The sequence below is a fragment of the Arvicanthis niloticus genome, chromosome 7 (genome assembly GCF_011762505.2).
Source record: "Arvicanthis niloticus isolate mArvNil1 chromosome 7, mArvNil1.pat.X, whole genome shotgun sequence".
Taxonomy (NCBI): domain Eukaryota; kingdom Metazoa; phylum Chordata; class Mammalia; order Rodentia; family Muridae; genus Arvicanthis; species Arvicanthis niloticus.
The window spans coordinates 37,664,751-37,678,108 of record NC_047664.1 but is presented as its reverse complement, the minus strand read 5'-3'; the positions used below and the strand labels follow the sequence as shown (position 1 = coordinate 37,678,108).

General features: G+C 41.6%; 1 protein-coding gene across 11 annotated transcripts in view; it reads left to right on the top strand.

Annotated features, from left to right (window-relative positions):
- Prr14l (proline rich 14 like) overlaps nt 1-13,358 on the top strand; it is a 58,444-nt gene that overhangs the window by 29,725 nt on the left and 15,361 nt on the right. For all 11 annotated transcript variants that reach the window (XM_034509023.2, XM_076938257.1, XM_076938258.1 and 8 more), the window contains 3 exons: nt 938-1,009; nt 2,199-2,370; nt 3,018-3,124. In XM_034509023.2, coding sequence (XP_034364914.2) covers nt 938-1,009; nt 2,199-2,370; nt 3,018-3,124 — 351 coding nt within the window. The remainder of the gene's footprint in view (nt 1-937; nt 1,010-2,198; nt 2,371-3,017; nt 3,125-13,358) is intronic.

Here is a 13,358-nt window from a genome sequence, read left to right as displayed (position 1 = left end):
TGTTTGGAGTTTTTTTTTGGGGGGGGGGGAAGAAGGGGAGATAGGGTAGGCCTGTGCCATGGTGTGTTTTGTGTGTGTGTGTGTGTGTGTGTGTTTGTGTGTAGTCAGAGGACAACTTTGGAGTTGGTTCTTTCTACTTTATGTGGGGTTCAGGAATTAAACTCAGGCTGTCATCTTGCATTGTTAGACAGTAAGTGTCTTTACCTGCTGAGCCATCTTACCTCACCACCCCACCCCATTTTTTTGGAGACAAGGTCTCATGCAGTTCAGACTGGCCTCAAACTCGCTGTGTGTCTCAGCATGACCTTGAACTCATCATCATTCTGCCTTATATCCTCCCTGGTGCAGGAGTTGCTTATATAGAAACTTTGGTATGTTGTTGTATTTGGTTCTTTTATGTGCAAGATACTTTTATGTCTGATTTTTCAAAACCATTTGTTGTATATGTGTGCATGTATGTATGTGTGCATGCATATAAGTGTACATGTGCCATGATAAGCACATACAGAAAGGAAGGTCAGCAAATTTTTTGAGAATCCATCTTTTCCTTCCACCCTGTGAGTTCCAGAGTTTGACCTCGGGTGGTCAGGCATGGCAGCAAGACCGTCTACATGCAAAGCCATCTTACTGTTCCTCATCTTTAAAATTTTAAAAGAATCCTAACATATGAGCTTACCAAGTTAATTAAAAGGTATAACCCCTAGAGTCATTCTTGTTCATGTCCTCTCTTTTACTGTCTTTTTCCTTTACACCTTTTTATATTAGGAGCACTCTCCTGTTAGTGTACTTTTAGCCCTGTGAACACATGAGCGTGGTGGCACGGTGGGAGGTGCTTGTTTTTTGCCTCTGTCATTTGCCAGTACCTGCAGTAACATCAAAACCTTTGCTCTTGTCTTACTCCCTTAACTTGCTGCTTTGTACTTGTGCTTTACTTCAGCCACACCACCATACCAAATGTGCCTCTTCCAGGCATGGATGCTGTCCACAACACCAACAGCAGTCACCTGAGGTAAGCCTTGGCATGCAGGACTGAAGTGTGGATGGGTGTGAGAAAGCGCAGAGAGAATACATTTATTCTAGTTTTCATTGATAGCATGGGCCAGGCATGCCACAACTCTGACCTGGTCTCATTAATCTTATAAGTTTATAGTCTCAAATATCTCTGAGAGTCAATAATGCTGTATATCAAATAATGAAGAGTAGGGTTTTATACTTAGCACCATTTACTTAAAAAAGAAGTCAGTCATTAACCAGCTTGCTAGCATCTCATGGTGTCTGAGAAGAAGTCATTAACCGGTCCTCACCCTGCACCACCAGCCTGGGTCCTTGTCTCTGAGTGGGGTTGGTTCATCTGTTCATTTACTACTATCTTCTCACCAGTGTCCACTTATACATTTCTTCATAAAACTGCCCAATACACTGGAATGGGTGGATCATATTCTTGTAATTTTTCATATGTGTAGACCCAGGTTTATCTAAAAGTGACTAGAAAACAGGTTGGCTAGAAATGTCATTCCTAGACAGACGAAACATCAACCATTTTAATCTGTATGTTGAAAAGATCACATAGGTTGGGATGAGAGACCACAGTGGTAAATTGCCTGCCTTGCAAGCCTGAGGGCATGGGTTTCATCCCCCCCACAGCCCACGTAGAAAACTAGGGATTGGCAGAAATAGGCAGGTTCTGAGGCTCACTGGCCAGCCAGCCTAGGCTACTTGGTGAGATCTAGGCCAGTGGAGACTGTCTTAAAAAAAAAAAAAAAAAAAAAAAAAAAGGTGGCTGGGACAGCTGAGGAAGGACTTGTCTTCTGGCCTCCACACGATCTTCTGGTCTCCATATGCACATGCACACACCAGGATCCACAGCAAGACCTACATGTGGAGCCATCTTGCTAAAGAATCTTAGCCTGTGCTTACCAAGTTACTTAAAAAGCAAAACAAAAACAAAACTAAATAAAAATGCCTGCTTGCTGCTCGGCATTAGTGGCATATGCCTTTAATCCCAGCACTCGAAAGGCAAAGGCAGGCAGATCTCTGAGTTCGAGGCCAGCCTGGTTCTCACAGCAAGTTCCAGGGCAGCTGCGGCTCCACAGAGAAACCCTGTCTCAAAAACAAATAAACAAACAAACAAAGTCTGCTGGAAGTAGAAAGCAAGCCTCATACAGGTTTTATCTTCATTCTGTCTCCATGGTTGCTAGGCTAGAGCCTGTGTTTCCTGCCTTGGTGCCAAAGTCTTGCTTGGTAACAGAACCTGCTGTCAGCACGCTCCTGCTCTCGGCCCCTGAACTCCCAGTTCCTGGGTTTGATGAGCTGGATGGTGTGTCAGCAGCTTGCCCCCGACCACAGAGCAGCCCTGCACAGCAGAAAGAGGTAAAAGCCGAGTACCGGGGTGTCGGGTGGAGGTGGCATTGGAGTTCCTATTGACTCCAGTCACGTGGTGGGTACAGACTTTACTCAGTAGCCTTAGCTCAGTGTCTGAGCATAGAGAGGTAGGAGTTTTTCAGCTTGGTCCCAGCCTTATTGAAGAAAGGATATGGTAGATTTTTATGGGGGTTGTTAACCTTCATTTTGGTTTGTTTTTAGAGATTGGGTCCTGCTGTTTTCTCCTTATTGGCTTCCAGTTCTCTTCCTGTTCTACCATGCAGGGCTTAGTTATCTGTGGTGTTTTCCAGATCCCTTTTTTCAGCAACAGCATTAGAGAAAGTTTATAGAGAGAGACTTGGCCCTATGAGCCTTGCTGCATTGAAGATGAGTAACCGATAGTGTCCTTCAGTTTTACATCACCTGTCTCCACTGAGCGAACACTTTCAGTTGATGGTCTCAGTTGCAACCGTTCAGCTCTGTTTTAATGTATGAAGGGGCAGTGACGGGAGATGAAGCCAGGGTAGGAAGGGGAATTTGTCTTTAGCTACTTTTTAGGCTTACCTGTAAGCTGAGGGAGCAATGTTTTGAGTATAACAGCTTTATTTAAAATATCTTACATCTTGCCTATCTCTGTTCTTAATCTTTAAAAACAGGCTGAGCCAGAGAAGAGACCAAAGAAAGTCTCACAGATCCGCATCCGGAAAACCATTCCTAAACCAGATCCCAACCTTACCCCAATGGGCCTGCCTCGGCCCAAAAGGTGAGCTTCTCTAATGCAAAATGGGTTCGCTCTCTGGGAAAAGCACTAGGCAAAGCATACTTGTCCTTAAAGCCACTGTCATACAATCAAAACTGTGTTCGTTTTTCTAGGAGTTTATCCCAAGAATTCATTGTTTATATGGCTATGTAATTATGTGCAGGATTTCCAGTATATGAATCATTTTGTTGTACTCCTTATGCTAGATGTTATGTGTGTTTAATCATAGCTTACACTCCAGTGGGAGTTCAGCCTTTGAGCTTTGAGAGGCCAAGGCAGGAGTAGTTGCTCGTTCAGACCAGCTTTGGGTACATAGTGAGTACAAAACTGTCCTGGGAGAGGTTCTTTCTCAGAGGAGAAGGGAGGGGGTAGGGAGAGGGAGAGAGGAGAGTTACGTGATGAGGCTCAATCTTAAAACAACAAAAAGTCATACACACAAACTGAAAAAACCCAGTTTATTTTTAAAAAGTTCATTTAGGTTTATTGATTTTATTTGTATGTGTGTTTCCCTGCATGTATGTATATGTGTGCCTGGTGCCCTTCAGGACATTTTTATGGCACTGGATCTCCTGGAACTTAAGATACATTTGTGTTATGGTGTTTTTAACTTCTGAGCCATATCTCCAGTCCCCAATATAGTTTTTAAGTTGGCAGTGTGGTGCACTCCTGTGATCCCAGCAATCGGGAGGTGGGAAGGAGGGAAAAAGAGTTCAAGGTCACCTTCAGTTTCCAACCTTCTGGTTTATGTGCAGAATTCTTGTATAGCCTTGGCTGTCCTGGAACTCACTCTGTAGACCAGGCTGGCCTCGAACTCAGAAATCTGCCTGCCTCTGCCTCCCAAGTGCTGGGATTAAAGGCATGCGCCACCACTGCCCGGTTCTCGTATAGTTTTCATTGGTTCCCTTAAGTAACTTAAACCAATTAACCTCTTGAAATCTTTGTCTGTCTGTGGGCCAAGAAAGTGCCCAGTGAGAACAGCGCTTACCAAAGTCTTTTCTCACTATATAGCCCAGGTTGGCCTTGAACCCATTATCCTTCTGTCTTAGCCTCTAAATGCTGATATTATAAGTAAATAGTATGTCTTAAAATATAAAATATATTCTTTCTCCCTCCCTCCTCTTATTGTACTGGAGACTGAGAAGAAGGCTGGGCGCAGCCTTTGAGCTGTACTTCACTAGCACATACTGAATACCCCCTGTATCACTGCATTTGTTGTCCTTTGTTTTGGTTTGTTTCTGGTTGTTTGGTTGTTTGGTTTTGGTTTTTTGAGACAGAGTTTTTCCACATTATCCTGCCTGTCCTGGAACTCTCTCTGTAGACCAGGCTGGCCTTGAATTCACAGAGATTCTCCTGCTTCTGCCTCCTGAGTGCTCGGATTATAGGTGTGCACCACACTGCCAGCTTGTTTTGTTTCCTGTAAAAGATTTCATTTTTAGTTTTGGAGTTCTCTCCCCACTGTGCTGCGGCATCCTGTTAATGGAATGGGCGCTACCTTTCTCTCCCCTGTTTGCCATCATCACGCTTTTTACCTGGGTCCTTGAAAAAGTCTTTCCTCCTACCCCCTTTCCTTAGAACATGGTGGAACCCAAGCGATTCTTCCAATTTCTGAGTTCTTTTATAGTTTGAATTTGGCAGTTCAGGCTGGCTTGCCCAGTGCCCTAGCAAAGTTCAACAAGGACACTGAAAACCACTTATGGCACTCAAGAGAGGTGTAGGCAATTAGGGTGTCCATGCCTGTTGGGCATGGCCTGCCAAGCACCTTTGGCTGTTCTGGGAGCAGATTGCCTACGAAGGTTATTGGTCTCCATCTGGTAGTGATCCCTTTGCTACAATCTCCCTATCCTTGGCAGTCTAGAAGAAACAAGCTGCTATGAGCCAGGTGGAATCCTAGCAGCTCCTTCCTGGGTGTTCGTGCCATGTGGTGTCAGGAAGGGCTTTGGGTTCCTTGCTTGCAGGAGTCTGGACCAGCAGACAGTCCGTATGTCTTTCTTACCTCCTCTATCCTGTATGGAGTGGCTGTTACTACTTTCTGTAGTTTGAAAGAGATGGGTAACTTCCTGGGGATGGACCAGGACTCCTCTGTTAGGTCTTCTTGATTATGCTCCCTTATTGACAGTATTCTTACCTCTTCTGTCTCATTTTGGTTAGAGGTCCACTTTATCAGATATCACAATAAGTATATCAACTTGTTCTTAGTTTTCATTTGTTTAGAATTTCTACCTTTTCTTCTTTCTTTTCTTTTTCTTCTTTTTTTAATTTCCATCCTTTAAAAAAATTTTTTTCAGCTGGGCAGCAATGGTACACACACTCAGGGAGCAGAGGTAGGTGGATTTCTTTGAGTTTAAGGCCTGCGTGGTGTACAGAGCAAGTTCCAAGATAGCCACAGAAACCTTTTCTTGGGGGGAAAAATCATTCTGATTATAGATTAGAAAAAGAAGTTAGATCAAAGGATTTTAGGTAGGCATTGGTGGCACATGCCTTTAATCCCAGGACTTAGTCAGGATGCTGAGGCAGGTGGATCTCTAAATTCAAGGCAGCCTATTCTACAAACTGAGCTTGGGCACAGCTAAGGCTACACAGAGAAACCCTGTCTCAAAAACAAATGAAAAAAAAGCTTTATTTGTGTGGATGTTTTGTCTTCATGTGCCAGTTGTCTATGGAGGCTAGAAGAGGGGGCAGGGTCTCCTAGGTCTGGAGTTACAGATAGATTGAAATGACATGTGGGTGATGGGAATCAAACCTGGGTCCTCTGCAAGAGCAGCCAGTGCTCATAACCACGGAACCTTTTGACTTTGTAGTTTTAACATCTTGACTATGATGTGTTAATATTCACCAGAGGGGTTCTTCTCTGGTTGGGTCTATTTTGAGTTCTCATGCCTTTTGTATTTCAAAGTCTCTTTAAATTTGGACAGATTATGTTGTGTTTTCATTGATGAGCTTCTATAAACTTTTAGTGTTTTTTTTTTCCCATCTCTTTTTATCTCATGGATTCTTGAATTTGTCTGTTAATTGTATCCCAGAGTTCTTAAACGTTGTGGTTTGCTTTTGTTATTTTTGGATTTTTTGTTTGTTGGTTGGCTTGTGGATTTTTGTTTGTTGGTTTTTCAAGACAGTTTCTCTGTATAGCCTTGGTTGTCCTGGAACTCACTTTGTAGACCAGGCTGGCTTCAAACTCATAGAGATCTACCTCCTGAGGCTAATGGCCTGTGCCACTAAGTGGCCTTGGTTTTGTTTTTGTTGTTTTCTTATTGATGATTGAATGTTGTTGTCTTGTATCTTTTTTTTTCCATCCCTTGTAATCTTTCCTCTGCTTGGTTAAACCTGCTATTGATGCTGTCATACTGTTTATTATTTGATTCATTGAACCTACCCTTGTCAACTTCTCTCTCTAGTGTACTTGCTTCTTTAAAAACCCTCACTTTTTACAGTCATGTGTATGGGTTTGTGAGGAGAGAGCATGCACAGGAGCACAGTTGCTCTTGGGTACCAGAAGAGAGTGTCAGATCCCCTGGAACAGGCAGTTATGAATCTCCATGTGGATTTTATGAAATGAATCTAGGTCTCTGCAAGAGTAGCAAATGTTTTTAAACCCCTGAACCATCTCTCCAGTCCCTCTCCAGTTTTTGTATTCTGAGACAGAGTCTCACTGTGAAACTGACCTGAAACCCACTATTTAGGTCAGACTCACAGTGTTATGCCTACCTCTGCCACTTTAGTTCTGAAATTCAAAGCTGCTTATTGTTTTTAACTTAAATTTCCTTGCTGAAATTTTCTTCGAAGTTGCTGGCTTTTTCATCCATACTGCTGATTTTGTTGTTATTATTGTTAGTGTGCGCATGCGTGCGTGCATGTGTGTGATGCACATGTGCAAGAATGTGCATGGCTGAACCCAAACATGTACACCATGGATTACGTGTGGCACTCAAAGGATAACTTTTGCAAGTTGACTCTATCTTTCTACTATATGGAGCATGGTAATTGAACTCAGGTTATCAGGCTTTGTAACAAGTGCTTTGACTGCTAATTCATTCCATTGCTAATTTTTTTTTTTTTCTGGAAAAATGTTTGAAGTGTTCATCTGGTATTTTAACTGCAACAGTAACTTTGAATTCAGTAACTGAGGAGTTCGGATCTTTTGGATGAGTCATATTGTTATGCTATTTTGTATTTCTTCCAGTTTTGTATTGACATTTATATATCTGTTGGTTTATAAGCTCTAGTTTCTAGGGATGTCTTAGCGAGCAGCCTGCTCTTTAAGGCTTAGTCATCAGTATCAGTCATTAAAGAGAACCCAAAGTGTTGTAGCAACAGTAACGTCACACTGTACCAGGTACAGAAGGATTTAAAATCCCCTCATTCCAGTAATGCATCACTAATATCCTGCAACTGAAAATGTCAGAGCTACTGCAGAGCATGCTGGGACCCTGTGGACTAAGTGTGGGAACAGTAAAGGGTTGAGAGGAAAGGAGGAGATAAAGAAAGGAATGTACAGAGGAGAACCCAGTTAAAATAAGGGGGTGGGCGGGAAACACGGGATGTTAGGGAGCAAAGAATATAGGAAAAACTTTATAAGAGAAAAGGCAAAATAAAATTGTTTCTCAATAATAAAAAGTTAAAAAATGCAATTAATAAAAAAAGGGGAATAAAAAATAAACTCATACCAAAGAAAAAAGTTTGGCATGTGTCTTAGGATTTACTACTGTGAGCTGGCACTATGACCACAGCCAACTCTTATAAAGGACAACATTCAGTTACGGCTGGCTTACAGGTTCAGAGGTTCAGTCCATTATTGTGGGAAGCACGTCAGTGTCTAGGCAGGCATTGTACTGTACATGAGGAGCAGTTCTCCTCTAATTCAGAAGGCAGCTGGGAGAAGACTGGCTTCCACATCTTTAAGAGGAGGGTGTTCCCTCCAACACTTCCTCCAACAAGGCCACACCTCCAAATAGTGCCACTCCCTGGGCCAAGCATATTCCAACCACCACGATCCAGTAAGGGCAAATATGAGTGTAAATCTGAGAAGTTAGGAGAGAAGTAAGGCTCATTATAAGTACATTGTATGCGTGTATGAAAATCTCAAAGAATTAATAGAAATGCTTTTTTTTTTTTTTTTTTTTTTTTTTTTTTTTTCAATGTTAAATATATGGGAGGATGATGTGGGTAAAAGAAAAACAGAAAACTGTTCCCCCAAAATACATAAATCAATTTGATGAATATATAAAGAGGGGGTATTGAATATTTTTAAATACAGTAAATTTAAAACAAAACCCTGCTAAATATGCAGATAAAAAGAGATACTGTTACATCAGCTTTTCCGTGGTCCTTCAGAACTAGAGACTGCAGTTCTATGTGTGAAGAAATTGTGGTGCGAACTTGTAGGTGCTTTATTCTGTTGCTATTTCTGTGTTGGCTATTTGATGTGTGATGGCAGAGCTGGCTTCATCTTGGCAGTTCCCTGTGTTGTTAACAGCAAACCCTCTGATCCTCTGGCTCTCACAATCTTTCTGCTCCATCTTTCACAGTGTTCCTGAGCCTTAGGTGCAGGAGTTGTGTTGTAGATGTGTCCATTGGGTTTGGCACAGTTTGATCAGTTGTTTTATGCATTTTAACCAGATGTGGTTTTCTGTAATGGTATGATTGTTGCAAAGAAAAGTTTCTTTGAAGTCCATGATGTCTTTAGTAATCGAGCCCTAAGTTTGACCTTTGGGAAACAGACAAGGACAAAGACAATGGCTATATTGTTTTGAGAGGTTCTTGAACTCTCCTTCAAAAGGGGGTGTCTTACACTGATCTCCAGTCCTTTTAAGAATTTTCATTTTCGGCAGTGTCCTAGTTAGGGTTTCCATTGCTGTGAAGAAACACCGTGATCAAGGCAACTCTTGAAAGGACAGCATTTAATTGGGGCTGGTGTACAGATCTCAGGTTCAGTCCATTATCATCAAGGAGAGAGCCATTTGTGCTTGGTGCCTGTGGGATCAGAAGAGGGCATGGTGTCCCCTGAATCTGGTAAGCTGCCATGTGGGTTCTGGGACCAGAAAACAGGTCCTCTGCAAGAGTAGCCAGTGCTCTCAACCACCCAGCCGTCTCTCCAGTCCTCTTATTTTAATTTTTTGAGGAACCTCCAAACTACTTTTGAGGAGTCTAGAGAGAACAATTAAGAGTCCTTGATGCTTTCTTCTAGGGGACCCTAATCTTGTTTAAGAACCCATGTCAGGTAGCTTCCAAGAGGATCAGGTGCCTTCCCAAAGGATCTGATGCCTGGTAGCATACACTTAACACAAACACTTGAATAAAAATGTTTTATGATCTAAGCAAATAAGAGCTTATAATGACGAAACCCTCACATAAGCAGTCCACCTGCCCGTCAGTCCTCTCTGTGTCCTCTTCTCTGTCTGCCCCACAGCGCTTCCCTTTGGTTCACATGCATGTTGTATGTTTGACTCTCCATTCAGCTTTCTAAGAAATCAAGACACAAACACTCCTGTGCTAATGTAGAGTTTTGGGTTTATTCTTTAGATGTTTGGGTTCTTTTTTTGTTTGTTCATTTGTTTGGGTTCCTTTTACTTGCTATTAGTTGGGCTCCTTGTATCTTCTGAAAGTTAACTCTTTAACAGGTATGTTATTCACAGATCTCTTCTGTTCTTTAGATCAGTAATATGCACAGAGCTGTTGAGTTTTGTGTGATCACATTGTTCATTTGTACTTTTGTTACCTGTGTTTGGGATCATATATTAAACAAATGTTTGGCCAATTCATTCCCTAAGATGATGACGATTTCTCTCTTCCTCTCCCTCTCTCCTTCCCTCCCTTTTTCTTTCCACCTCCCCCCCCCCCCCCCCCCACACACACACCTTCTTTGGTTCTGCTTTGTTTTCCTTCTGTTTTGGTATCAGGAATCAGACCCAGACCCTTTCCAGGAAAAGTACTCTGTTACTGACCTCTATTCCTGTTTAAAGTCTCAGTCCATTTTGAGTTGAGTCTTACATATGAAAAAAAGACAGATTTTACTTACTTACACATGGAGTCAGTTTTCCCAGCTCTACTTAAAGATACTTCCCTTTCTACACTGTGTGCCCTTGTCAACTGTGTTGAAAATTGTTTGACTACAATAGGTGTGTGAAATTATTTCTGTATTCTTCAGTGTTTCGCATGCAGGCAAAATGTTCATATACGTAAAATTAAAATGACCTTTAAAACAAAATTATTGAAAAGATTAGAATAAATTAAGTGTATGTGTCCTGATGCAATGCTGTGTAAAACATAACAGTGGTAACCAAGAAAAAAATTGTTTTGTGGGTTTTTTTTTTTTTTTTTTTTTTGAGACAGGATCTCTCTTTGTAGCCCTGGCTGTCCTTGAATTTGCTCTGTAGACTTAGCAGCCCTTGAACTTAAAGAGAGTCCCCTGCTTCCTCCTTTTGAGTGCTAGGATTAAAAACATGTGCCACCATGTCCAGCTAAGAGGAAAGTTTTAAAAGAAATGAAATAAGAATACTAATCTCAGAAATTTGAAATATGAAGTCTCAAAAATTAGCCAGGATATAAATACATATTGTAGAGGTGATATTCAGAAAATGGCGCCTGGTTCAGCTTATTCCTGGGCAGCCATCATGTTCCTGCTGCTCCGAGGCTCTGACTGAGGCTCCAGCTAGCTAGATGCGCAAGCCCTGGCACCCACCAATCCGCCACGCTGCATCCACAAAGCTCTGCATCCACAAAGCTGGGTTGAACCCCAGACAATATCTGCCATCCTAGCAGTACCTGGTAAAAATTAGACTCTTAAAGCTTAATGATTATCTAAAGGATTTATATATTTAGAAATGCTCAATTAACAAGATGCCCACACAATTAGAGTTGTTACCCAATATCTAACCTTTTGACAGAAGTTGCTACCCAGGACAGCTTTTGACCCATCCGTGGTTCTCCATGGCTGATAGCCTCCTTCTCTTCTCTCCTTCCTCTATTTCTTCACCTCCTCTCTTTCTCTCCCAGCTCCACCTCCTCTTCTACTGCCTAATCACCCAGCTCCACTTCAAAAACAATGTAGCAGAATAAGTATCGTGCTACAACATATATTGGTAAACTAGAACAGAAAACTAAAAATGAATACCAGTTCATAGGGTGATTTAAAGTATAGTGAAGGTATCTTCTCAGATCAGTGGTGGAAATCTGTGCTCTTAATTGCTATTGGGATAAGAGCCATTTTAAGAATAATAAAGTTGTGTCTATATGCCTTCTCCTAAACATATTTCCTACTAATAAGAATTTAGTGTAGCCGGGCGGTGGTGGCGCACGCCTTTAATCCCAGCACTCCGGAGGCAGAGGCAGGCGGATTTCTGAGTTCGAGGCCAGCCTGGTCTACAGAGTGAGTTTCAGGACAGCCAGGGCTATACAGAGAAACCCTGTCTCGAAAAACAAACAAAAAAGAAAAAAAAAAAGAGTTTAGTGTAAGTTTAGGAATATTTGAAGAAACCATAGGAAATTTCTGTTTGAAATGTTGAAACGGGCTAATTATAACAGAAATTTGTAAGTCATAATGTAAAAGCTAAAAAATAAACTGCATAAAAATAAAGATGTTCTGGAGCCAAGCTTAGTGGAATACACCAGTAACCCTGGCACTTAGAAGGTAGAAGCAGAAGGATCAGAAAAGGCTAACTTATCCTACATAGGAACTTTGAATCAGATCCTGTCTCCACAAACATGAAATGAAAATATTAAATTAGGATTGTAATGGCTCAGGTTTGTAACTCCAGCACTCTGGAAGCTGTGGCAAGATAGTGAATTCCAGGCAAACATGACCTGCACAGTTGAAACCCTTCTCTTAAAAATGTGAGAAGCCAGCCAGGTGTGTATATGTTTGTGTTTAATAGAAAGTTAATACAGTGTCTCAAGTCTGCCAGATGGGACTCAGGGATGGGAAAATTCACCAGAAGCTTGCTGAGTTAGCATAGAAACAATAAGGGAGACTTTGCATAGAAAATGAAGTATAAGAGCTGGGTTTGTCATTAATCCCAGAACTCAGGAAGCAGAGACAGTTGGATCAAGTGTGAGTCCAATCTATGCTGTGAGTTCTATGTCAGCCAGAGATACATAGTGAGATCCTGGTTACAAACAAAACAAAGCAAAAATAAAAATTATTGTATAAAAGTCAGGTGGTGGTGTCACACACATTTAATCCCTGAACTGGGGAGGTATCAGTAGGTGGATCTCTGAACTATAGAGTGAGAGTTTCAGGACAGCCAGGGCTACACACAGAGAAACCTTGTCTCAAAAAACAAAAACAAAACAAAACAAAAAACCCAAAAAATAAAAAGAATGAAAATATAAATGTGGTTAAATGATTTATAGAACATCCGTTTAAAAGAATAAAATGAGGCTGGGTGTGGTAGGACACAACTTTAATCTTGGCAGTTGGGAGGCCATCCTGATCTACATAGCAAGAACAATCAAAGATACATAGTGAGACCCTGTGCTTCAGAGTTAGGTAGGGTATGGGTATGTGTGCACTCACGTTTGTGTGCGCATGTACTGACTTGCGCCAATTGTCTAGAGATATTTTGTCAATAAAGAGTCTCTCTTCCTGATTATGTCTAGGTTTGTGTGAAATTAACTAACTAACTAACTAAATAAATAAATAAATAAAAGAAAGCACAGATTTCATCTCCTTGTCAGAATATCAATGCCATTTTCACCCAAACTTTTAGTGTTAGTATTCAGTATTTCCTAGTCATTTTCTTAACCACAAAACAAATAGTATCAGAAATTATTCCTGTGGCCTGGAACAGACAGTGGTGCGCTGAGAGGTTCAGTTCCTAGCACCCATATGGTGGCCCACAACCATTTGTAACTCCAGTTTCAAGGGATCTAATGCCTCTTCTGACCTCCTCAAACTCTTACATGCATGTTGTTCATATACACCTACTCAGAAACACACACAAAATTTAAAAATACACATAGTTTAAAGTTGCCACTTTAGAGAGACAGAGTCTCCGCCAAGTACAGCAGCACATGGTTGTAGTTCATCCTCCTCGGGAAGCTGAGACAGCTGGTTTGTGTGAGCCCAGGAGTTACAGACCAGCTTCGGTAACACAGTGGGACCCAGCTTCACAAGAAAGGAAGTAATCTGTGCCATTCTCGAAAAACAGTGCTAGAGCAGCAGGTTTCTCAGACCAAGTAGTTAGTGCTGGAACCTGGGTTAGTGGTCTGAAAGGAGTCCTGCATTTTTACTACATGTACTTAA